We start from the raw sequence: 27,500 nt of genomic DNA, 5'->3' as shown, positions 1-27,500 counted from the left end.
AGTGGCTGTGCTATAGGCGAGAGTGAGAGTTTTTTTATTTGATTCTAGCAGCTACACGCATTAGTGAAGGGTGACCAGCAGAGAGTCACATGTTATTGATTACCAGCAGTCATTGGTGACCAGCAGAGAGTCACATGTTATTGATTACCAGCAGAGTCATTGGTGACCAGCAGAGAGTCACATGTTATTGATTACCAGCAGAGTTATTGGTGACCAGCAGAGAGTTACATGTTATTGATTACCAGCAGAGTTATTGGTGACCAGCAGAGAGTCACATGTTATTGGTGACCAGCAGAGAGTCACATGTTATTGGTGACCGGCAGAGAGTTACATGGTATTGGTGACCGGCAGAGAGTTACATGGTATTGGTTACCAGAAGAGAGTCACATGTTATTGGTTACCAGCAGAGAGTTACATGTTATTGATTACCAGCAGAGTCATTGGTGACCGGCAGAGAGTCACATGTTATTGATTACCAGCAGAGAGTCACATGTTATTGATTACCAGCAGAGAGTCACATGTTATTGATTACCAGCAGAGAGTTACATGTTATTGATTACCAGCAGAGTTATTGGTGACCGGCAGAGAGTCACATGGTATTGGTTACCAGAAGAGAGTCACGTGTTATTGGTGACCGGCAGAGAGTCACATGTTATTGATTACCAGCAGAGTCATTGGTGACCAGCAGAGAGTCACATGTTATTGATTACCAGCAGAGTTATTGGTGACCGGCAGAGAGTTACATGTTATTGATTACCAGCAGAGTTATTGGTGATCGGCAGAGAGTCACATGTTATTGGTGACCGGCAGAGAGTTACATGGTATTGGTTACCAGAAGAGAGTCACATGTTATTGGTTACCAGCAGAGAGTTACATGTTATTGATTACCAGCAGAGTCATTGGTGACCGGCAGAGAGTCACATGTTATTGATTACCAGCAGAGAGTCACATGTTATTGATTACCAGCAGAGAGTCACATGTTATTGATTACCAGCAGAGAGTTACATGTTATTGATTACCAGCAGAGTTATTGGTGACCGGCAGAGAGTCACATGTTATTGGTGACCAGCAGAGAGTCACATGTTATTGGTGACCAGCAGAGAGTTACATGTGTCCCCTTTGGCTGATCAAAGACCAAACCAAATGTGCAGCGGTCTCACTACACATGCAGGTAGGCCCATTAGAACTGCACTGCAATAGTCTAGTTTGGAAAGAACCAGAGCCTGTACTTTGTGTAGAATTTGTGTGAGATACCGTCTGATCTTCTGAATATTATAAAACGTGAACCGACAAGACCTTGAGACAGAAGCTGCATGCTCCAAAATGAAGTGGGTCATTAATCAACAAATTTCACATCTATGTGTTTGCGCTGGAATCATGCCAGATCAATCTGCCAACAGACTTGCTGCTACATGCATGTTTTGAAGCTTACCGTCACACATTGCCTGGTGGCATCATGATTAAATAACAACTCAATCTTGTAAAGCTTTTGTGCCATTGATTTGTGTGTCAAAAACTCTTGTTTTTATATTATTTTTATTTGTTCAAATTTGTTTTCTGAGAGGCAGAAGACATTTGTGGCACGTGCCCGGATGTATACCACCACCACCCCCACCCCACCCCCACACACACACAAACATGTTTACAGACACACACAAACATCCATGTTTACAAACACACACACAAACATACATAGACACAGACAGTCTTAAATACTTTCCTCAAACTCCTGCCAATAAAGATTGTAAATCCTAAAGTTGAATTAATCTCTGACATGGCCCAAAGCAAGTCAAGCAGAATCTCAGCTATAGACAGCTGCTGATCCAGTGGCTGTGCTATAGACTGCTGCCGATCCAGTGGCTGTGCTATTGGCTGCTTCCGATCCAGTGGCTGTGCTATAGCCAGGGGCGTTTCTAGGATTCAAAGAAAGGGGGGGCTTAGCCCCAAGGGGAGTGGCATGTTTGCGCGCTGCAATTTTTTTTTTTAAGGCCCATTTGGGGCCGCGGATATCCATTGTTTCAGACAGTTCATAGATTGGTTTAATCAGAAAGAGTGTGATTTTGCTCTGTAGTTTTGCTTGCATTCAGTATAACACAAGAGACAGAATGACAGGGTCATAGTGAAATTTGACAACACAAATATACCAGCTGTGGTGAAATGACCTGTTCTGAGCACCAAAGCTGTCCTGTGGGTAGCTCTTCAGCTTAACCTGTCTGGGCCCTGTGTCTTTTTCACCTAAATCATTAGTTGCTGCAGCTGCTTGGTCTGTCTCTTCCTCTCTCTGACTCTCTGCCTCAGCCTCTCCTTCTGCATGACCCTTTAAGATAAGTTCAAACATTGAAACATTAACTGATCGAAATCCAGAAGCCAATTTTATGACTTGGCATAAAAATATCATGTAATAATCTAGTTTAGGCTAACCCTTGGAGTAGCCTAGGCCTGACAACAAATGCCTATACATTTCTACCACAGTAGAAGAAAATTAAAAAAAACTCCACTCATTTCCTTCTAGACCTGTAGACCACTAACCTCCATCACACCGGCTCCTTCAGCCCTGTCAATCTCCTGCTTCTCTCTCTCATCTGACTGGGCGGAGCTACCACCTCTCCTAAAGAATGTTCTTATATCCATCTGGTCAATGAATTGGATGATATACCGGTACAATAGCGTTATGAGGGACACTATGACATAACAACATTCTATAGGGACTGATAATATTGTTTTGAAATACTAGAGAGATATATCAATGCAAAGAATAGAGAGATGTCGATAGTTATTTCTTGTATTTCGAATTCGCTCGTTCACACTCTTGCTAACTGGTGACAGTTTCTAACAAAGTAGCTTAGTTTTAACATAGCCCACTACAATATTCGCTTTCATTTGCCTCATATCAAGTAAACCTAAAGCAGGTAACACTCGTTAACAACTACAGATAGCCACATTCTATAACTTCTTGTACTTACAATTTCACTCCGTGCATAATTTACTTTGAACTCCTTGTCTATAATACTGGCTGTCGTTGACGAGAGACGGTACTAGTGCCCGGGGTTTATATCGTAAAGTATGATGAAAGGCTATTGGAGTATAATTTGAAGGGGGAGTAAACATACAAACCAGAACGCACGCATATAAGTAGCATGTTAGAGTTATAATTAACTTGTCCGTGTGAGAAACAATAGTTTCATTTTTTTATTTAATTTTTTTTTAAGCCAATAATGCCAAATGATTTGGGGGGGCTGAAGAACATTTTAGGGGGGCTTCAGCCCCCCTAAAATAGGCCTAACGACGCCCCTGGCTATAGCAGAGTCATTGGTGACCGGCAGAGAGTCACATGTTATTGATTACCAGCAGAGAGTCACATGTTATTGATTACCAGCAGAGAGTCACATGTTATTGATTACCAGCAGAGAGTTACATGTTATTGATTACCAGCAGAGTTATTGGTGACCGGCAGAGAGTCACATGTTATTGGTGACCAGCAGAGAGTCACATGTTATTGGTGACCAGCAGAGAGTTACATGTGTCCCCTTTGGCTGATCAAAGACCAAACCAAATGTGCAGCGGTCTCACTACACATGCAGGTAGGCCCATTAGAACTGATCTGCAATAGTCTAGTTTGGAAAGAACCAGAGCCTGTACTTGGTGTAGAATTTGTGTGAGATACCGTCTGATCTTCTGAATATTATAAAACGTGAACCGACAAGACCTTGAGACATGCTCCAAAATGAAGTGGGTCATTAATCAACAAATTTCACATCTATGTGTTTGCGCTGGAATCATGCCAGATCAATCTGCCAACAGACTTGCTGCTACATGCATGTTTTGAAGCTTACCGTCACACATTGCCTGGTGGCATCATGATTAAATAATAATAATAATAATAATTAGGGATGCACCGATACCGATACCAGTATCGGTATCGGTGCCGATACTTCGTTAAAATACTCGTACTCGTACTCGTTTTGAATTGCCGATACCAAGCACCGATACCACTCTTCAGTATTTCACTGCATCAAACTGGCCGGGCTATGCTGACACAACATGTGATTTATTGTCCTACCTGTCCTACCACTCTCTGCCAGACTAGTAAGTAGCTTATTTGCCGTCTTGTGTTGCATTTGCTTGATGTTTGACTGTGTTAGGAAAGTTTGTCATAGTGTCAAAGTATTTCAGTATACAGGTTTCGCTAAATTTAGCTGCTAGCATCTCGTTAGCGATTAGCAATTCCGCTATGCTGCCTTAACGGCGATTTGGGCTCATTTTAAGATAAATGACGACGACAGGAGTAAGGCACAGTGTAAGATCTGCACTGCTACGGTGTCGAGGGGCGGAAAGGAAAGTACTTTGTTTAACACAAGCAATTTGATTAAACTCCTGAAGACACACCATAGTGCTAAGTACAGAGTTCACTGATGCTAGTGGCGCAAGACCGAAGTAACCAATCTTAACTGACGTCTTGCAAAAGAAAAAAACGCGCATGCACACACAGAGAGAGAGAGGTAGAGAGAAAGACTGTGCCACATAGGTTAAGTGATTGTTTCTGTACTTGAGCAGGAGATTCTTCTGATCCTTTTGTAACTGAAATGTGCTCTTGTGCTAATCCAGTAATAGTTCTGTTCACTTTTCGTTAAGCAGACTGTGTTGTTAACTATGCAGCAAATTGAATTGCCTTTATCTGGTTATATTTGCATTTTGTCTAATGTGATGATATTGTCTGTTTGAAGGCTTTTTTTGTGTGTTAAAACCAGAAAGCTCTGTTTATTTTTGGCTTGGGATAGCCTTCTGTTAATTTTGTACAATAGGCTTGACATAATCTGCAGAGGATAAAATAAAATCTGCCTCCAAATTAATTGCACTTTCATGGAGACCAAATCTAAGAAGTATCGGTATCGGTACTCGGTATCGGCAAGTACACAAATAAAAATACTCGTACTCGTATCGGTTTGTAAAAAAGTGGTATCGGTGCATCCCTAATAATAATAATAATAATAAAACTTTATTTATATAGCACCTTTCATGCAAAAGAATGCAGCTCAAAGTGCTTTACAGCAAATACATAATATGCACAAAGAAATGACATGCACATAAAAATAGACATCAAAGAAACATAACAAAGATATAGTGCAAAAAAAATAAAATTATAATTATAATTATAGAGATATATTTAATCCAACCCCTTAATATCACCAGTAGAGATTTAAATTAAATTAAAATGTTCAGCACTTCTAGTGCAGTAACACTGGCTTTGCCTCTCAGAAAGTCAGACAGGGCACGGTGTAACAATTCAAATCAAATAACAATTCAATCTTGTAAAGCTTTTGTGCCATTGATTTGTGTGTCAAAAACTCTTGTTTTTATATTATTTTTATTTGTTCAAATTTGTTTTCTGAGAGGCAGAAGACATTTGTGGCACGTGCCCGGATGTATACCACCACCACCCCCACCCCACCCCCACACACACACAAACATGTTTACAGACACACACAAACATCCATGTTTACAAACACACACACAAACATACATAGACACAGACAGTCTTAAATACTTTCCTCAAACTCCTGCCAATAAAGATTGTAAATCCTAAAGTTGAATTAATCTCTGACATGGCCCAAAGCAAGTCAAGCAGAATCTCAGCTTTTACATGATCAGAAAAGCTGCATCTCAAACTCAGAGTGGGCCCGGCCATAATGATGCTGAAAAGAAACACATTTTATTGGGCTTAATCGCCAGCAGAAGTGATCACCCAAGGACACTATGCATATATGCTGTTTATAAGAATATATATATATATATATATATATATATATATGGAATCTATATATGAAGGGATATATATACAGTATATGAAATCTAGTCATTACATATGCTGTTGTCTTTCTTTGAATGAACGTATATTTGATGTAGTCATTTCATATGCTGTTTTTTTTTCTGTAAAGAACTGATGTATCCATAACATCATATCCGTAAGGTGCTGTTTTTGACAGAATCACACCCATTGAAGTTTGTTTCTCTTTAGTGCATCACTTGGTCTCCATACTCTGTTATTTATATGTGTTTGTATCCCATGAGCACCTGGGCTTTCTTCCCCTTCCCCTTTCACTGAAGTCTGTTTCAGAGATACTCGCCCTTTCTCTTACTTGATCAGATGTAGTGTGTGTTTGTGTGTTTTATGCAAGCGGGTTTTATTTATATATATATATACTGTATATGTATATATGTGTGTGTGTGTGTGTGGTTGTATTTTTGGTGCATTTTAGTGTGTTTGTGTGTCAACATTAATCATAGGACTGTTGTTTGAAGCGTGGGAAACACTCGTGAAAACATACACACGTGTTTTACTGTGTTTGTGTGTGTATGTGTGTGTGTGTGTGTGTGTGTGTGTGTGTGTGTGTGTGTGTGTGTGTGTGTGTGTGTGTGTGTGTATGTGTGTTTGGAGCGGTGCGGCTATTTTCACTCTGAGGCCACCGTGCACACGGGCCCAGGACAGTTCTCTTTTGTCATCACATGGACTTCTGTTCTTTGTGCAGGACAAGTAATCTGCTCACCACATCTCCTGTGACCACAATGTCTTTGGTAGCTTCATGATCATAGCCGATATGCATTGCTCTTTGTGTGTGTGTGTGTGTGTGTGTGTGTGTGTGTGGGGGGGGGGGGGGTTGGGTTTGTGAGTCATATTTTTGTTAAGGTTACAGCTCCTCAAATAACTGGCTTAAGCATCCAATTAACTCTTATTTTTAATATTGTATTATTATATTTGTATTATTTTGTTCTTCCTGTTGCACATATTGTGTTTGTGTCTCCATTCAACTATTGTGTTTAGTGCGACCATTCAGGACGTGATCCTCTTGCATTGTTTTGCAAGTTTCAAAGTTTTTCATTTCAGTTTTCTGCATATGAACTATTTAACCACTTTGAAGTGTGTGTGTGTGTGTGTCTGTGTGTGTGTGTGTGTGTGTCTGTGTGTGTGTGTCTGTGTGTGTGTGTGTCTGTGTCTGTGTGTGATGTATTTCATAGTGAGCTGATTGTTATGCAATGTAAAGAATTTCTAAAAGCGTGTCTTTGTATGTATTACTTTGCTTAAATTGGTGTAAGATGGTGTGTCCAATATTGTATGACATTTTTTGATGTGACCCTTAGATAAAGATGCTAAAGATGATGATATGCACATTATCATCCCAGACACAGACAGAGCTCCTACAGTCCTCCATGAACATATGCTTATCACATGCATCGCCTAATACCAACACACACACACACACACACACACACACACACACACACACACACACACACACACACGTCATGTATCGCATGTAATGTATTGCCTCATTATACGTCTCCCACCACCTAAATATAGCTGAGGTTTATGTAATAGGATTATATTGTGGTTGAGCAACAGAATAAGCATTAAGATGGGTTTGCTCAGGGGGTTTGTGGCTTGTCTGGCTAAAGGTTGTGGGACTGCATATATTAGATATATATGTATATGGGAAACAGGGCAGGACACTGCACAGCACATGGTGTTCCTTAGTTGTCCTTTGCTGCCGCACGCTCATTTCTATTTTGATTGTATTTCTGTGTTTATTTAGTTTGTTTTAAATTCTGAAGTTAGTTTTTGTAAGTGACACGTAGCTGTGCGACTCACTCAGTATTTTTCTCTCTCTCAACGTGTCTCTCTCTATCTCTTTAGTAGCATGACTGTTTTGATACCGTGTTGCCAAAGCACCAAGAACAGAAAAAAAAAAAATAAATAAATAAAATAAAATTATTAACAATGAATATGTCTCTTTCTGTTTCTTATCCTCTCCACAGTCATCCAGTTTGGGTTTGTGTCTCTGTTTGTGGCCTCCTTTCCGTTGGCTCCTCTGTTTGCTCTGCTCAACAACGTCATCGAGATCCGACTCGACGCCAAGAAGTTTGTGACCGAGCTGCGGCGACCAGTAGCAGTACGGGCTAAAGATATCGGTAAACACTACACGTTTAGTTATCGGTACCGCTCACAAGTCCATTAAACACTACACGTTTAGTTATCGGTACCGCTCACAAGTCCATTAAACACTACACGTTTAGTTATCGGTAGCGCTCACAAGTCCATTAAACACTACACGTTTAGTTATCGGTACCGCTCACAAGTCCATTAAACACTACACGTTTAGTTATCGGTACCGCTCACAAGTCCATTAAACACTTCACGTTTAGTTATCGGTGCCGCTCACAAGTCCATTAAACACTTACACGTTTAGTTATCGTGCCGCTCAACAAGTCCATTAAACACTACACGTTTAGTTATCGGTACCGCTCACAAGTCCATTAAACACTACACGTTTAGTTATCGGTACCGCTCACAAGTCCATTAAACACTACACGTTTAGTTATCGGTACCGCTCACAAGTCCATTAAACACTACACGTTTAGTTATCGGTACCGGCTCACAAGTCATTAAACACTACACGTTTAGTTATCGGTACCCGCTCACAAGTCCATTAAACACTACACGTTTAGTTATCGGTACCGCTCACAAGTCCATTAAACACTACACGTTTAGTTATCGGTACCGCTCACAAGTCCATTAAACACTACACGTTTAGTTATCGGTACCGCTCACAAGTCCATTAAACACTACACGTTTAGTTATCGGTACCGCTCACAAGTCCATTAAACACTTCACGTTTAGTTATCGGTACCGCTCACAAGTTCATTAAACACTACACGTTTAGTTATCGGTACCGCTCACAAGTCCATTAAACACTACACGTTTAGTTATCGGTACCGCTCACAAGTCCATTAAACACTACACGTTTAGTTATCGGTGCCGCTCACAAGTCCATTAAACACTACACGTTTAGTTATCGGTACCGCTCACGAGTCCATTAAACACTTCACGTTTAGTTATCGGTACCGCTCACAAGTTCATTAAACACTACACGTTTAGTTATCGGTACCGCTCACAAGTCCATTAAACACTACACGTTTAGTTATCGGTACCGCTCACAAGTCCATTAAACACTACACGTTTAGTTATCGGTGCCGCTCACAAGTCCATTAAACACTACACGTTTAGTTATCGGTGCCGCTCACAAGTCCATTAAACACTACACGTTTAGTTATCGGTACCGCTCACAAGTCCATTAAACACTACACGTTTAGTTATCGTACCGCTCACAAGTCCATTAAACACTTCACGTTTAGTTATTGGTACCGCTCACAAGTCCATTAAACACTACACGTTTAGTTATCGGTACCGCTCACAAGTCCATTAAACACTACACGTTTAGTTATCGGTACCGCTCACAAGTCCATTAAACACTACACGTTTAGTTATCGGTACCGCTCACAAGTCCATTAAACACTACACGTTTAGTTATCGGTACCGCTCACAAGTCCATTAAACACTACACGTTTAGTTAGAATGAGACCTAGGTATACCTACACATTTCAAAAACCATCAGTCTCTCAGTGATTTTAAGTCAAGAGGAATCCCTTTCTGCTATAACCTTTGCTATAACAACGTTCTCGACCCTTTGGTATTCCATGCACAACTCACTTTATAAAGAGCCCATAGGTGATATTTTCCTATGAGTGAACTCAAATTGTTGTAAGTTATCCTAATGTATTGTGTAAGAATCAACATGTCAGCTGTGTTTATGCAACTGATTCAGCTCTCCCACTCACTCAGTTTTTCTCTCTCTCCCAACCTCTCTCTCTCTCTCCCCCACCCTCTCTCTCCCCACCCTCCCTCTCTCTCTCTCTCTCTCTCTGTCTCTCTCTTTCTATTTCTCTCTCCTGCAGGAATTTGGTTTAACATCCTGAGTGGCATGGGGAAGTTCTCTGTGATAATAAATGTAAGTCACGCTCACACCACACACACACACACACACACACACACACACACACACACACACACACTCCTCCACCACCACCCCAACCCGCCCCCAACCTTGTGCCAGTCTCTCCAAAGGCCTGGTGGTCCCAGTGTCTCTCTGACGTCTTTCCCACATAAATCACCTCGGCGGCGGCAGTGGCAATGCCGATCATGAGACACTCTGTTTGGAAACACCACGCGAAAGGCCAGGTCCCTAGGGGGATCAGGAGGCCAGCTGAAAGATCGTGGAGCTGGGTTGCAACGCTAACTGAAAGATCGCCGTGTTCTGACAGATTTCATGTGAAAACACCACTGTTATACTACAATATAACAGAACTCTATTGTAGCTCTGAAATGAGTTGCATGATTTAGCAAAGGATGAAATGCCGGTCTGATGGGTAGATGTCGTTTTATTCTGTGTATTCTATGCAACAGACCTGAAGCACACACAACACGCTACAATGGAGAGAGAGAAGGAGGGATGATTAGGAGATATTGCTCTTAGTGTAGTGTCTCTTCTGTGTTGGCTTTGTCTTCAAAGGCGGCGATGTTTCCTCAATGTCCCCAGTCCCACTTGCTCCATTCTCTCAACACACGTAGCGGCCGGGGTCTCCACACGGCAAACCCACAGCAAAACCTAAGTGCTCAGCACCATGTGTGTATGATGTACTTCTCTTCATGGTATAGCATACACGTTACATTTCGGTTATAGGAAGGAAGAATACACAACTTAACATAATGGGTGTGTCTGGGGGGGGGGGCTGTTTCAAGGTGTAAGGTGGGGCGTGTAAGGAACCTAGATAAGAAAGGTGTGAAGGTCTGCAGACAGGACAGGTCTGGCTGACCATTTGAATGAACATGGAGCAAATGTGATACATTATTGTGGGGGAGGAATTCACATGAGTTGCAACTACTTAGAAAGTATATGAAAATGATTCTCCAACTCTAATGCACTCACTGCAAAGAGTTGGTGATTGGATTCTGTGCCAAACTGTGTTTGTATTTAAAGATGAGGATCTCTGCTTCATAAACTGTCTGACAGCATAAACAGAATCAAGGCCTTTTGGTACTCTCACTGTTATTTCAGACACATTCCCTGCAAAGTTTCCTTGATATTGAAACTTGCAGGGAAAGTTGGTAGGGCTTTGTTCCAAACTATGTTTGCATCTAAATCAGAGGAACTCGACACGTCTGGATGCGTTTACAGAACCCAGGCACAGCCCCTTTCAGACGGGCATTCCCTGAAAGGTTTATGTAATACTGAAAAAGCTTTAAAGTAAAGCATAAAAACGTATCGTTGGTTTGCAAAGTTGTTTTTATCTCGATCTGAGGAATGCATATTCAATTCAATTTGATTAAATTCAATTATAATTATTTAAAACAATAAATTTCTCTCTAGGCGCTTTACAGAGCCCAGGGCCTGACCTCAATTAGAGCAAGCACTATGGAGACATATCTGACTGCATATACAGAACCGACTCTTTTGGTTCTCTTTGACAGATGTGCGATGTACAGTTATCTGACATTGAAACACAGTTGTACGTAAGGGTTTGTGGTAGGATTATCTGCCACATTATGTTTGCCTGTAAACCCAAGGAAGTCTGCATACACAGAACACAGGTGTTTTGGTCCTGTCACAAGTCTGTCAGACATGCGTTATCTGGTACTGACGCACAGTTGTCAGACATGTGTTATCTGGTACTGACGCACAGTTGTCAGACATGCGTTATCTGGTACTGACGCACAGTTGTACAGGAGTTTGTGGCTGGGTTATGGGCATTAATGAGATGAAAAAGAGCTGGCCAGAAGGAAGCTGACAGAAAGTGAGATCAGGGAGGCGAACTCTCTGCAGTGTCAAATAAGGTAAGGATGTTAAAAAGGTATAATTTGTAAGAAGTCCGTAAGAAAATTGCTGAGAGGAATACCTGAGAAAAAAAATGAAGAAAGGATCAGATGTCATCGAAAGAAAATCTTCACTGTCATTCTGGTGCTGAATTTCATTGTATGCAAATGCAATGAAAATATAGGCTTTTCTATCTCTATTTCTATTTCTATGAATGCCAGTGGGGTTAGCTAAGCAGATGGAAAGACACACTCACTCCGCCTGACCCCAAAAGCAAGCGGTACGGGCGGTACTGGTCCCCATGGTTTCCTCCTGCTGGCTCAGTCCAGTGGTGCCTGGTTGTGGGGCCTGTGGTTAATGGAGAACCAGCGTGGGCGGTTGTGTTAGCCGAGCTGTGGGGAAAGAGGAACACTCACCTCTCCCTGACCCACTCCACACCGTGGCTCTGTTTGAGTCTGCGTTTGCGTTCGGTGTGTCTTGACTGTCATGACTGTGGGCGAGCTGTGTGTGAAGGCGGTGTGGTGACATCACACGCGTAGACCAAGGTTCCTGCCGGGCCTCTGTAGTCTCAGATGAAGCAGGGTTTCCACAGGAAGCTTGAGGATCTGGAATAGAAAATGAATTTTGTTTATGTCCGGGAAGGTATAATCTATGAATATCCGATTGATTGAAGGTATAATCTATGAATGTCCGACTGATTGATCAAATCTTTGTAGTTGCCGATAGTTGTTGGTGTGGATGAAGTTGGTTGCCTTAGTTTATTGTCATTTAATGACCATATAAACTGCTTGTTTAGTTGTCTTTTAGCCAGTATGGCATTTGCAGATTTGAATAACAACAGGCGGGTGCAGACGTTGCTAAGTGTGTTTTTATTATGTGAAGGGTAACATTATACTACTTTGGAATCATTTAACTCTAATTCCAGAGAAACTGGGAGGCTTTTTAAATGTAGTCATTTAAGACTCAGCAGCATAAACTGGAGACAGATGTGACGGGTAACATCGTAACTGCTTTGGAATCATTACACTTTATTTCCTAAGAAATTGTGAAACTTTTTTAAGATTTTAAAGAAAAAAAGTCATTTAAGACTCAGTTGGTCAGTCTTGTTCAGCTTCTCCATCTTGTTGTGGTTTTGCCCAGTTCCACAGAGGACGGCATTTAATCACGTCATCTCCTTGCCCTTCGCTGCTCTTTGGCTCTATACAGTACTTTGAGACAATGCCTATTGTTAATGGTGCTGTACAAATCAATACAATTGATAATTGCTTGTTTAGTTGTCTTTTAGGCCAGTATGGGGCAGCATTTGCAGGTTTGATTAACCAGATGCCAGATAATGTATATATACAGTGGTTAGCGTCCCGGGTTCGATTCCTGGTGCCTGCAGGATGCCCTTGTAAGTCGCTTTGGATAAAAGTGTCTGCTAAATACCAGACCTTTACCTTTATATAATTTTACATTATAAATAATTCATTCATTCATTATAAATGTATAGTTATTTATTTCAATAAATATATATTTATTTACTAGAGGATCCTAGTTACACCATGTTTGTACCATCAAAGGCAGAATATTGGAGTAATTGCCTAACAGCACGTATATAATATATATAATATAATATATATGTTGTATGTCTCTGTTTTCATTGCCCACCAGGCTTTTGTGATCTCGTTCACGTCGGATTTCATTCCCCGGCTCATGTACCAGTACATGTACAGTGACACGGGCACCATGCACGGCTTCATCGACCACACCCTGTCCTACTTCAACGTCACCAACTTCAAGACCGGCTCCTCCCCCATCGCCACGCAGTACGGCCACGAGGTGACTGTCTGCAGGTGAGCACTGCCGAGGGGAGACAGGTGTTTTTGGGTTGTGTTTTATATTCAATTTGATTAGATTAGATTCAACTTTACTGTCGTTGTGCAGAGTATAGGTACAAAGCCAATGAAATATAGTTAGCATCTAACTAGAAGTGTAAGAAGTAGCATTATTTACAAAGTGTAGGATCCAATATATGTATTTATTTGTTTTTTATGTGTACAAAAATCCAATTCATATTAGTATATATTTGGGGTCACACTTTATATGGACGGTCCCCTATAGATTATCTACAGATGCTCAGATTATAAATAAACTATGTGTTGAAACTCTCTTAACTGGAATTTGGGGTTAAAGTTAGGGTAAGAGGTTGGGTTTGGTTAAGGTGATGTTCAGTGAACAATTAGAAAGACTGAACTTGAATTTAACAAACCATCTGTAAGGTTTCTGTAGGCAGACTACCCAAATAAAGTGTCACCTATGTTTGTTTTATATTAGTATATATTTTTTCATTTCATTAAATGTCTGAATACCGTTGAGGTTTTGTTCATTGTTCATTTTATTAGCAAAGTATAATGGCGATAGGGTATAATTAATATATGATAATTACGTTGGGTAAGGGTTTATTGCTTATAAAGGACATTTTTATTTGCTGATAAAAACAACAACAGCTCACTGGGAGCTTGGGCAGATGTCTGGATTGTGCCCTGATCGGGCCCCCTTGCTAAAAGCTGCTGTGCATCCGAGTTTTCCTAAGGCAGCAACAAGCCGGGCTATATGTGACCATATCAGAGGATCATATTTCACCCCTGAAAGATATCGTTGGTCTGGGTGGAAATGCTAAACAGATTTCCCGTGAAAACACCACTGTTATACTGTAATCTGTGATCTGGTTGGGTGCATGCTGGACTACCTATATATGAAAAGGTGTGAAGGTCAGCAGACAGGAAGGGTCTTGCTGACCATTTGTGTGTTAATGAAGGTGGCGAGAATGTGATACATTCTTGTGGGGGAGGATTTCATATGAGTTGAAAGTATATGAAAAACGCCTAAATCTAACACCCCTGACAGCCGGTCGTTAGGTGAGAAAAGGTGAGCTCGCCCTCCAGGTAGACTGGGTGGACCTCCCAGTAATTTAGGTAACGAGCTAACGAGCTAACGAGCTAACCACCACTTCCCCACTGATAACCCAGAGGGGCTGTCACCCACTCCCTGCAAGTCTAACAAAAGCTCACCAAAGGCTCCATGGAATGTGTCTGTATTCTGACAACACTGCTAAGTGTTAACTCTACTGAGTCTCCTTACAAAGTGCTTATTTATATTTTTGTTTTCGAACTGTATATATTTGAAAAGAAAAGGGTTCGAGGTTTCAGGGGGTGTTATTTGTATGTCTCTACGACAAGAACTGGCAGAGCTTTAAAGGCAATTATCCATAAAAACTACCTTATCCCCCAGGGGGAGCGTTGACTCCTAAGTGTTAAGGTGACACTTTCTAGTAAAAGCAAAGATAGGGTGGAATGTGGGTTGTATTGCATTGTTTGTGCTCGGACAGCCTGAAGGGCTTTGCATAAACCCAGCAAAACAGGTGAAATAAGACAAGACACGACGACTAAGACAAGATAAATACTAAATCAAGTGTGATAATTATGAATGGCGAAGACAATTGACTGAAATGGTACCAGAAGAGATCTCATTAGAAAAGAGAAAGACTTGAGCGATAAGAAGATGTCAAAGGTGTTCTAGAATATTTCTGCTGCACGCTCAACACTATAGTGCATTAGAGTGGCAGGGGATTGAGTCATACATACTGCATGACATTCCCTTCACACACACACACACACACACACACACACACACACTCACACACACACACACACTCACACACACACACACACACACACACACACACACACACACACATACACTCACACACACACACACACACACACACACACACACACACACACACACACACACACACACACACACACACACACACACACACACAACTTTGCAGAGGGAATGGCATCATACTTCTTTTTTTAGGCACTGGGGGAGGTGGTGTTGAGTGGGGCAGAGCAGGTCTTCCAGCCGGACTGCACAGAGGACCTACTTGTTGTCCGTCTCTCCGAGGCGAGCTTAAATGTTTCATCAGATATCAGAACAGTGGCCTGGCATGTCTGGAGCTGTCGCCACCGGCAGAGCATGAGCTGAGAGAGCTGAGAGGAGGGTTCTGGAGGGTTCTGGAGGGTTCTGGAAGTCCAGAGAACTCAGAGGGGAGCATACAGGACGGAGGCGAGAAGAACGAAGAACGTGCTTCTGCTCGAGGAGGAGTGGAGGCATCTTAGATTGATTTGGTTCCATTGAACTACATTGGCCTTGTGTAAAGTATAGGTAAAAAAGGCAATGAAATGAAGTTACCCTCTAACCAGAAGTACAAAGGAATAGTAGTATGTGAAGGTTAACTGCAGCTGCTGCAGTACTAACTAGTACTACAGCATGGTATGTATCGTCATACATACAGTGGTAATGTACGGTGGTAATACTGGTTTCTATCTGTTCCTTGTTTTTGGACTTTTATTTTGTAAAAGTCATGTGTGTTGTGTTTACTTCCTGTTAGCCATGTGCTTTTGCGTTAATGTACAGTGGTAATGCAATAAACACTGTCTGCAGTTTGGTGTATTGTATAGGAGAGCGTGGCTCCTCTCAATGGTCTAGTTCTGTAGCTCCTTCTCACCTGATCTAGGCTGTCATTTCCCGATAACAACAACAACAACCATGGCCGCCCCGAGGCGATATATTCTTTCCTTACATGATTGCGCAGTGACTCTTTCTCTCATTGCACCAGTCATGTTCGTTTCATGACATTAAGGAAAGACATTGCGATTAAACCCTGCTTCGTGTCTCCAGCTAACGTGACGGGACAGCAATGTGTTCAGTCAGGTGTTGGAGGGCAGGGGCTGAGCAGAGCATGCCAGAGCCTCCAGCAGAGATAGACTGTTGGAATGTGATCACATGACAACGTTTAGTTTCCTATTGGTTTGTGTGGTCACACCACAGACAATCCCCAAAGCCAGATCATGATTGCAGTTAATTGACAGGTAGCTGCACGTTTTGCCTTAGAAGACTGTAAGTTGAAAAACTGATGGGTGTTCCTTAAATAGACACTGATTGGTTGTTGACTCTCTGTTATGGGCGGTCAAGATGAAGTGCTTCTAGAGGTTTGATCAGAATGACATATTTGCATAATATTGGTTTATAATGGTTTATAATGCATGCTGGAGTTGGATGTTCAGTCTAAAAGTCATTGTTTTGCAGTGACTACTGCCATCACAGTAAAGCTTTTTAAAGTCATTAAACCTAGGCCTAACCATATTTCTTCAGTCAAAGTGGCTCCGTAAAATACACAGGAAGTAATAAGCACTCCTAATCTCATGTCAGTGGGGATTGTTTCCTTTGTGTGTGTGTGTGTGTGTGTGTGTGTCTACATATCTGTTTATTGCTCTGGCTGAGAAGTGTGCGTCAGGAATGTCTGCCTTTCTCTCCCTTTGCGCTCTCTCCGTGGTAAACAGCAGGAGGCCTAAGAGAAGCCAGAGTCAGAACCAGGGCTTCCAGTTTCAGACGAAACACTGTAATGGGAGCGGCGGGTGAAATATCTGCAGGACAGATGGAGAAAAAGAGAGAAAAAGAGATCAAAGATAGCAAAGGTATAGAAGAGAAGAGAGTCGGGGGGGGGGGGGGCAAATGAGAAAAGAGGCAGAGAGACGGTTGGAGATTAGAGAAAGAATGCGGAGAGCGAGAGTGGGAAAAGAACGAGCAGAAGACCGGTCAGACGCAGACAGGGAGAACGAGAGCGACACAGGAATGGGCCGGGTCACGCTCACAGTTATTATCTCACACACAGACCAGTTCTTAGGCCGCTGAACCAGACCCGCTTGGCCCTGCGGTCAGAGCGAGAGAGGGGGTTTCTGGGTAAGAGCTGAGGGACGGAGGATTCAGGCTCAGTGGGCCGACCTGTGTTTGTTTACAGAGAGTACCATGGTTGACTTTCAGCAACTGGATGCTGCTTTTGATATTTGGCTTTGTGTGTGTGTGTGTGTGTGTGTGTGTGTGTGTGTGTCTTTGTTTGTTTGCACACAAACACCCTCCCACACGCATGTTTGCGATTCAGCTTGGCCCGTCTTCTAAAATAGCGCCAGCATAATACAAATTGAATAATGGCCTTCTAGGCCAGGTCCATATTCGTACTTTCCCCCCACTCTCCTGCCATGCCCATACAAGGAGCCTCGACCCCTGGGATTGTTCTCTGTCAACTGAGATGGCCGGCCATCCCAGGGAATCCAAAGCAGTTTTTCAACATTCCTGGTGTTTCACTGTATAAGGCAGTCCAACCAGAGGCCAAGTCCCCGTCTCTCTCTCCGCCCTCATAATTCAATATAGGTAATGAAAAAACTCTCAAGGAAGGAAGGATCCCGCTGCTGATGTTTTTTATATTACTGTTAATCTGATTGAAGTGGGTTGCCCGGAGAACTTGTATTCATATATGGTGTTTCTGGTTGTGCTGGACTGCTCTCAGGTGTAAGTGTGAATTTATTTGGACATAAGAGGGGGGACTGAACATGCTGCGGAGTTGCATGGAAATGGTCTCGCGTAGGAAAACCAAAAAACAGCTCTTGTCTCTGCTATCCAGCAGTATTTATGTACAAATAACTACAGATTAGTATCTTTAAAAACTTTTATCTTTAAATTCTATGTAAATGTAGGTGTAGTTTATATATATATATATATATATATATATATAGGGTTTGTATAGGGTTGTAAAGGGTTAAACATGGATAGGATAACAACTGATTCTGAAGTGGACTTGTTCCTGATCTGGCATTTGGACCGGGACCAAGTCAGGCCCAGGTCCGTCCGCACCATCAGCAGTACATGGCAGAACCTCTCCAGACCACGGCCCAAGTTGCACCCGACTGCTCCCGAAAAACAGGCTCTTCTCTTAGAGAATCGCCTGACAACAGTAGTGTATTGTTTGCTTTTTGTTGTTGTGAATGACCCTTTTAACGATAAAGCGAAGCATGTGCCTAAGATGTTTTCACACTTATTTTTGTCACCAGGCGACCAGTGTCCCCGTAAGTGATTAATGTCAGAGAGTATCCCTGTAAGTGATTTAACCGTGTGTGTGTGTGTGTGTGTGTGTGTGTGTGTGTGTGTGTGTGTGTGTGTGTGTGTGTGTGTGTTTCCTTCCGAAGGTATAAAGACTACAGGGAGCCACCCTGGGCCTCTGACTCCTACCAGTTCTCCAAACAGTACTGGTCCATTCTGGCGGCACGGCTGGCCTTTGTGATCCTTTTCCAGGTACAGACTGAGACGTCTTTATCGATTGAGGAGCCTGTCTCTCCCTTCCCAAAGACATGTTTCAGTCGTCAGTTTGTCTCAGTCATCACACTTGTTGCATCCCATTGTAAACACAGACTTTCCTCATTTCATTTTGGGGGGAGGGGTGGGTTGTTAATGTAGAGATGAACGATGTAACCCAAGCGTCCGCAAACATGACAAGCCACCTAAGGTCCTCATAAGGGTCCAGAATCCTGTTAAGGCTTTTTACATATTTCATTGTTTAGACTTTTTACATATTTCATTGTTAGGACTTTTTGCATATTTCATTGTTAAGACGTTTTACATATTTCAACTCAGAAAGAATAAAGGAAGTCTTTGTTTCCTAAAGCAATCTTTGTTCAATGCAGAACCCACAAAATCAAATATATATACAGTATATATATTTTTTTAAAGGAATATACTCCAGCAAGGTCAGTGGTTCAATTGTATAATGAAAACTGAAATGTTCCCTTGCCAGGCTGAGTGTAGTTCTTCATGCAGCAACGTGCATCCAGTGAACTCATTTGGATTACTTTCTGCCTCAAATGAGTTCAGACAGGAACTATTCCAAACAGTCATCAGACGTCTGGCAGTGTGAGCAGCAGTTGGATGGGAATGGTGTTTGATGTGAGGTATCTAGGGAATCAAGCCGGAAAGGGCTGTGCACTGCCAGGCGGCCTGTTTTGAAACTTATGAAAGGGCTTTCACTGATGACTGATGGGGTGCGTGCGTGCACATTTTTTGTATGTGTATAAACGTCAATATGCCAATGTGTAGGACTGTGTTGGGTGTTTTGACTGGAGGTATTTATGATTTCTGTGTTTAGAGCCTCTCTTTGCCTCTGTGTGTGTGTGTGTGTGTGTGTGTGTGTGTGTGTGTGTGTGTGTGTGCGCTGCAGAACCTGGTGATGTTCCTGGGCGTGTTGGTGGCCTGGGTGATCCCGGACGTGCCGAAGAACATCAGCGAGCAGCTGAAGAAGGAGAAGACTCTGCTGGTGGACGTCTTCATGCGCGAGGAGAAGGAGAAGCTTCAGCTCATCCAGAGCCTCTTCTCCAAGGACCCCCCCGTCCAGGCCCTTGCCCTTGCCCACGCCCACGCCGGCGCCCAGCTGCCCGACCTGCCCAGGCCCCTGCAGCAGACTCCCCTGAGGCCGGGGGACCTCTCGGTCACCACCTCGGCGCTGCCGCGACCCCGGGCCCGGGCGGCCAGCTTCAGCCAGTTCACCAGGCAGCCGTCCATGTCACCCCAGAACGAGGCGGCCAAGCACACGGCCGTGTGAGGACACGGAGGGAGAGGAAGCTGGGGGGTGTCCAGCCTTTAGGAAACGCAAGGGGGGGCGGGGGGGGGGGGGGGGGGAATTTAGGAATAGGAAGGGGAGCTTTATGTGTGTATTTAGTGAAGGTGGTTGGGGGGGGGGGGGGGGGATAGGTTGGGTTTTAATTGCCCCTCTCAAACCTGCAGTAGGTGGTACCCCAGGACCAGAAAGTGGTGGTGGAGGTGGAAAGGGGGGGGGGGGGGGGGGGTGTCCCATGATCGTAAGCACTTGTGGTCGCGATGCATATAGGGACTGATGTTGTTCGTTTCTCTTATCTGTGTACATCTGAATGTGACATTCCGTTGTTCTCTGTTTGAAAAGTGAAGCCCGTGAGGACACTGCCCCCCATGGACGCCTCTAAGACTTACTCCAAGACTTAAACAAAACATGGCTTCAGTAGCGAACGTTCGCTGAGACAATCATTTCATGCGTGTTTAGATCGGAAAGAGAACTCGGAGTCTCGGAGGAAGGAGGGTTGAACACTCGTCCTTCATCCAAGGTCAATTTTCCCTTTTTCCGGATCTTTCCTTGAACTGCGGCGGACGTGGAAGCGGAGCGTCAGGCGTTGTGGGAGGATCCGGCATTCGGAGAAAAACACACACGTAAACACAAGCACATCTGGTTCATGCATATGCTGCCATTGCACAACATGTGGAACTAAATACACACGCACACGCACACACACACAAACACACACACACTCACATACACACAAACACGCACACACACACACTCACATACACACAAACACGCACACACACACAAACACGCACACACACACGCACACACACACACACACACACAAACACGCACACACACACACACTCACAAACTGCTTTTGCACATTTCTCTGTGAAGTTCTCCACAGCAGCAGATGTAAGACCTACCATTTCTCAGGTATCACCAGCTCTTTGAGCTTGCTTTGTTCGGGGTAGTATGACGTCCATTTGGTTAGAACGGAGCGATTTTATGTGTTAAACCCATCGACAAGTAAATAAGAGACAAAATAAGCAATGTTTACTTTTGAATAGAAATACATTGTACAAACAGTAATAATATATAAAGGCTGTCACAAGGCTGATCAGCTGGGTGTCTTTGCAGTTATTCCTCACCCCATATGTCCTTTTATACTCTCTTGGTTACTCATCTCTCTCTCTCTCTCTTTCTCTCTCTCTCTCTCCCTCTCCTTCTCTTTCTCTCTCTCTCGCCATCTCTTTCTCTCTCTTTCTCTCTCTCTCTTTCCTTCTCTCTCTCCCTCTCTCTCTTTCTCTCTCTCTCCCTCTCTCTCTCTCTCTCTCACTCTCTCTCTTTCTCTATCTCTATCTCTCCTCTCCTTTCCCTTCTCTCTCTTTCCCTCTCTCTCTCTTTCTTTCTCTTTCTCTCTCTCTCCCTCTCTCTCTCTCTCTCACTCTCTCTCTTTCTCTATCTCTCCTCTCCTTTCCCTTCTCTCTCTTTCCCTCTTTATCTCTTTCTTTCTCTTTCTCTCTCTCTCCCTCTCTCTCTCTCTCTCACTCTCTCTCTTTCTCTATCTCTCCTCTCCTTTGCCTTCTCTCTCTTTCCCTCTTTATCTCTCTGTCATTCTACCCACCTCTCTTACCCTGGTTTTCTCTCTTCCATGGCACATATACACTTTCAATCATTCATGCCTGCTGAAGCAAGTAAATGATGGCACAACCTCTTTCACCTTACTCCAGCTATGACTGTCAGGAGCATTGGATTCGCCCTGGATTGTGTTGGCTACTGCATTGGATTCGCCCTGGATTGTGTTGGCGACTGCATTTGTCAAGACCTACTCGCGATGAAATACAGCAAACAGTTTCCAAATGAATGTGTTTTATTGACCCGACTGTGCAGTGCATGATATTGCCAAAGCAGTCTACAAAAAACATATTTTTTTTATCAAAAATGCATTGATTCATTGTAAAACAAGTCCATCTGATTCACTCAGTTACTTCATGTGGCTGTGGGTTTCAGCACCTGCTGACACTGGACAGCTCCCTTATAATCATCTTTGGGGCTGTGAGTTCGACATGTTTGGTGTATTGACATCGTCAGTACTTTTGTCCGTGTTTTAGGATCTGTGTACTCTGTGCCCGTTTGGGTATTTTCAACTCTTTGGAAGACCCACTGAGTGTTGGGGCAAGATTTAAAATATAAGAATATATAGATACAAAAATATATATATCCGCAAAACTAATTTATATACAGTATATACATTCGTTTTGCGAATGCTTTTTACCCAAAGGGACTTTGGGTCACAAAATACAGGTAAGACCAAAGGAACAAATGTCTTGACCATCCCTAGACAGCCAAGGTCATGAGTACATGATTTGTGCGTGCAATAGCTAGTTAGCTAGTTAGCGATAGGTAGCTCAATGTATAGTTCTTTAGCAGGTCATGTTCAGATGCACTCACCAAGAACTGGGTTTATCCCCCTTTTCTGTGTGTGTGTGTGTGTGTGTGTGTGTGTGTGTGTGTGTGTGTGTGAGAGAGAGAGAGAGAGAGAGAGAACAGACTATAGAATTGACGGATTCTCTCTGAAAGGTTGAAGGGAAATGATAGAAAGGATCCAGACACTAGAAGATTAGCCCAAAGTAAGCATAACACACAATCGTCAAATGTAATACAATAGCGCTGACAGACTCAAATATGCAGTGGATTTGGCAGGCAATGCACTTGACTGGCAGCAGTGGTTTTTAATGATTCTACATGATGTCCACATGCACGACCCTCTTCTGACCAAATAAGGCCTGCCTGGGTTGAAATAGTACATCTCAACTGAAAATTGCGATTGTGAGAGGGAGAGAGAGTGTGTGTGTGAGAAAGAGAGTGTGTGTGTGTGTGTGTACGTGTGTGCGAGAAAGAGAGTATGTGTGTGTGTATGTGAGAGAAAGAGAGAAAAAGTGTGTGTGTGAGAAAGAGTGTATGTGTGTGTGTGTGTGTGAGAGAGAGAGAGTGTATGTGTGTGTGTGTGAGAAAGAGAAAGTGTGTGTGTGTGTGTGTATGTATGTGTGTGAGAGAGAGAAAGAGTGTGTGTGAGAAAGAGAGTGTGTGTAAGAAAGAGAGTGTATGTGTGTGTGTGTGAGAAAGAGAAAGTGTGTGTGTGAAAAAGAGTGCGTGTGTGTGTGAGAGAGTGTGTGTGTGTGTGTGTTACGACCTCCTGCGCCCCTGCCGACATTGCAGTGGCCATGCGTGGCCTGCAGGCAACAGTGGGGATGACGAGCGTCATTGATGGACTGATTATCCACACCTGGGGAGGTGTGGAGTATAAAGGACCAGTGGACACCTGTCTCTTTCTCTCTCTCGAGCTGACTATGTCAGCGTACAGACGTCAAACCCCTAGACACGTCGCCTTTGAGTTATTAATTGTATGGACTGAATAAACGCGTGACTTTTGTAGAAGCCCGTTGTCATCTGCCTCCAAACGTTATTGTTTCGGTCACGAGCCGGCCGGAACGTAACAGTGTGTGTAAGAGAGAAAGAGAGTGTGGGTATGTGAAAAAGAGAGTGTGTGTGTGTGTGAGAAAGAGAGAGTTTTATGCCCCAGTCCCAACGTCTGTCTTTAATTTTCACTTGCTGATGTTTTTCAGTAAAAAGAAGAGTACCAATCACAGGCAACACAACTGTTTCTTTTTTGGTATCCCTCCTTCTCACTTCCTCTAACTCTAACTACCCCTTGGCCTGCTTCTTCCTCTAACTCTAACTACCCCTTGGCCTGCTTCTTCTCACTTCCTCTTACTCTAACTACCCCTTGGCCTGCTTCTTCCTCTAACTCTAACTACCCCTTGGCCTGCTTCTTCTAACCTCCTCTAACCCTAACTACCCCTTGGCCTGCTTCCTCTCACTGCAAGTTTTCCACTGTTTTTTTTTTACCCCTCTAAATGTCGCAGCATTTCTTTACTTCAGAGAGGATCATAGCAGGGCTAAGCATAGAATAGCAGCTGTTTTGCCTTCATAATCAGAAAGACTATGTCTCTAAGACTACGCCAGCGTTTAAAACGAGAGCTCAAAGAAATGACGTAAAAAGAGATTGGAGAAAAAAAAACATGAAAAGGTAAGCTGGTAAAGGCATTACATCCGTCCAACATAGACTTTGTTTCCTGAATAGTGTTCTTTCATTCTGTGTTCCTCTCCCTCTTTTTTCTGTATTATCCCCAAGTTCTTAGTTTGTGACGTATTGTACCTCAGTATTATCTTTTCTTTTTTTCTAGGACAGGATTTTGATCTTTTTGCGTTGTGACTCATCTGTCACAAGAGAGAGATTTTTATCCGTGAGCCGAAAGAGGATTAGGCGAGGGGGCCGGACCCTGACTCGCCTCCACTGTCTCGCCAACATACAGATACACCCTTCCACCACACACACACACACAACACACACATACACACACACACACACACACACACACACCCCTGCTCCTGAGGGATGGACGTCCGGTCAACCGGCCGGCTATCCCATAAATATTTGCATTTTCTCTGGCTTAAAGAACATAAGATAGGGTCAGAGGTTAAGCAGCTCAGAGGGCTCGGCAGTGATCGCTTTGCCTTCAACGTCCCTCCAGCTCCGGACGTTTCTTTCTGTGTCTTTTATGAAGCAGTCACATAACATGGGTGTCATGGGAGAGGGTTTGTAAAAGACACACCATGCTTTTTAGTCCAAACTAGCTTGAGTTACGCCCCCAACACTATTACTACGGAATGTACTGGATGGACTAAAAGGGCCTTAATTGTTTAAAATTGTCTTCTGCTCGATGAGTCAGGACTTGGCAACCTCTTTGGTCACGTCTTTCCTTTGAAACTTGTTCTGTCCTGGTTGTGTCCAAGACTGTCGTCTTGAATCCGTGGGGATGGAGAGAGTCTGTGGATCCGTGGTACTATTGGTCTAATTGATAGACATCACCTGATTACCTTCCTGGTAGACACTGAGCCTGGTATCCCTCTTTAACCCTTTCACCTCCAGAATGGATACACGGCAATCTGCCAGATGATGGGTACATTGGCAAATGATGTCTGTATAATGGTGGCAGTCCCACAAGATAAAACGGTCCCACAAGAATATTATAAGCAACCTTTAATGAAAGGCTTTGAATGCCTTCAGTGCTTACGTCTCCTGGACCTGAGTCAGTTTGGGTCCTCTGTGTATATCTGTGTGTGTGTGTGTGTGTGTGTGTGTGTGTGTGTGTGTGTGTGTGTGTGTGTGTTTCTCCTGATTCCTTCTCAAGTCTGGGAAGACATCTTCTTCTCCGCTCTCCAGGAAAGGGATTCCCACAGAATTCCCACCACACTCTGAGACACTTTGGCAGACACTGAGTGGGTGGATCTTTATCATTCTTCCTTAAGCCACCCTGCTCAGCCTGCTACACACCCTGAGTGTGTGTGTGTGAGGGGGGGGTGGTGTCTGAATGTGTGTGTGTGTGTGTGTGTGTGTGTGTGTTTCTCTCTTTATCTCAGGGTACCTGGCTACGCCTCCCCTGACACGGAGATGACATGTCACCTAAGCCTGCTTTCACCGCCCACACCTCTCCTACCCAAAACAAACACCACTCACCCTGCAATTAGGGTCTTCTGCCTTTCACACTGGAGTTAGCGAACGGCTTCGTGAATAAACGATTAGCACCACCACAACCTGTAATCATGGTAAGCTTCAGGACTCAGTGACCGATGCTAACACACACACACACACACACACACACACACACACATACACACACACACACTCACACACACACACACACTCACTCACATAGGAACACCTCTGGCTCGCACTCTGAGGAGGTTATGTGACTGAGTGACATCAGCAGGTATTTTTACGAATGCATAAACACTATTATTAAAACCCTACACTCAAGGAGCAAAGCATCGGCCCAGATTTGCACCACTATAAGCACATGTCAACCTCACACTTTTTGCAAAACAATACACACAGTGATTTGCAAAACACTAAACACACTTGTATGCATAAGACACAGTAGTATATCATTATGTCACTTCCTTGCAATTCCAAAGCACTGACTGTCAGATTTTCACACCTATGGTAGCCAATTTGGTTAAACACAGCCATCAACTGCGCAAACACATGATTGCTTAATTGTAGACACACCGATCGGGTTTAAGCACTATATAAATGCAGCAGGTGAGTTCACCAGTCTTCAACCAAAATGGAAGGAGTCAGAAGAAGAAGATTGAGGGTGAGAGGGGGAATCCACGGAGGAGGAGAAGGAGGCGGAGGCCGTGCCGGAGGCCGTGCCGGAGGCCGTGCCAGAGGCCGAGGTGGAGGTAGACGAAGAGGAAGACCTGAAGCAGCAGGAAAACATGCTCAAAGAAGAAGCGGACCAAATGTATCAAATGAACTTGAAAGGAGGAAGGGGGCCCATATTCACGCAGGAACAAGAGAGAGAGAGATCATAAACATGGTTTTGGCCAATAATGCTATCAGGCTCAGAGAAATTCAAGCCAACATTATCGGTGACCATGCCATTTTCAATAATGTCCATCAGGTCTCTCAGCACGCATCCTGAGAAGACATCAGGTTCAAATGAAACAACTTTATCAGTACTGTATTTTAAGTTTTTTTTTTAGATCTTTTTTTTGCTATTTTCTTTACTGTACTGGATACAGAATTGTATATTTACTGATATTTGCTGAGCTTACAGTGTTGTGCACACTACTGTAGTAGCATGAAAACTGGGACATGTTTTGATGTGATTCTCCATGTTGACTGATTTGGGTATATGGAGAGAAATAAATAATATTTTCATCAGTCTGCAGCATTGGTCTTATTTAGTGTTTGGTGAATTTATTGTATATTTGCACTTGTGTACTTTACTTACACTACTCTAATCACTGAGAAGTAGAATAGCTAAAAGTGTTTTAGGTTTGCCACAGTAGTGTGTAACTGGAACAAACAGAATTAAGTCATATGCAACGTGTGGTATGGTAATATGGTAACAAAATATGGTTTTGATAAATTGGTGTATAGGTTTTACAAGAGTTTCAATTTGCAAAGGATCTGCTTATTGGCTGTGTGGTTGTACTAATTGTGTGTAGTGTTTTGAAAAACCCGGCCCTGTTTTTAAAATCGTGCTTAAGCAATCGAGAAAAACTGTAATGTGGTGTGTGTTTGTGGACGCCAGAGGTAGTGTGTGTGTGTGTGTGTGTGTGTCTGTGTCTGTGTGTGTGCGTGCGTGTTTGCGTAATAAATAAACAAATAGAAAAGAGAGTTAGATAAACAAAGAAAGTGTGTGTACGTGTGTGTGTAATAAATAAACAAATAGAAAGAGATAGAT

At 43.2% G+C, this 27,500-nt stretch overlaps 1 protein-coding gene across 1 annotated transcript in view; it reads left to right on the top strand.

Moving 5' to 3' along the window:
- The window catches only part of LOC116224129 (anoctamin-2-like), a 36,958-nt gene extending 16,726 nt beyond the window's left edge, over positions 1-20,232 (top strand). Inside the window, exons 6-10 of the mRNA XM_031582955.2 lie at positions 7,813-7,965; positions 9,790-9,842; positions 13,359-13,540; positions 18,776-18,881; positions 19,801-20,232. Of these exons, the coding sequence (XP_031438815.1) occupies positions 7,813-7,965; positions 9,790-9,842; positions 13,359-13,540; positions 18,776-18,881; positions 19,801-20,181 (875 nt within the window). The 3' untranslated portion in view covers positions 20,182-20,232. The remainder of the gene's footprint in view (positions 1-7,812; positions 7,966-9,789; positions 9,843-13,358; positions 13,541-18,775; positions 18,882-19,800) is intronic.
- Positions 20,233-27,500: the final 7,268 nt, after the last annotated feature.

This window comes from Clupea harengus, chromosome 16 (genome assembly GCF_900700415.2).
Source record: "Clupea harengus chromosome 16, Ch_v2.0.2, whole genome shotgun sequence".
Taxonomy (NCBI): Eukaryota; Metazoa; Chordata; class Actinopteri; order Clupeiformes; family Clupeidae; genus Clupea; species Clupea harengus.
This window is presented reverse-complemented; position numbering and strand designations above follow the sequence as displayed.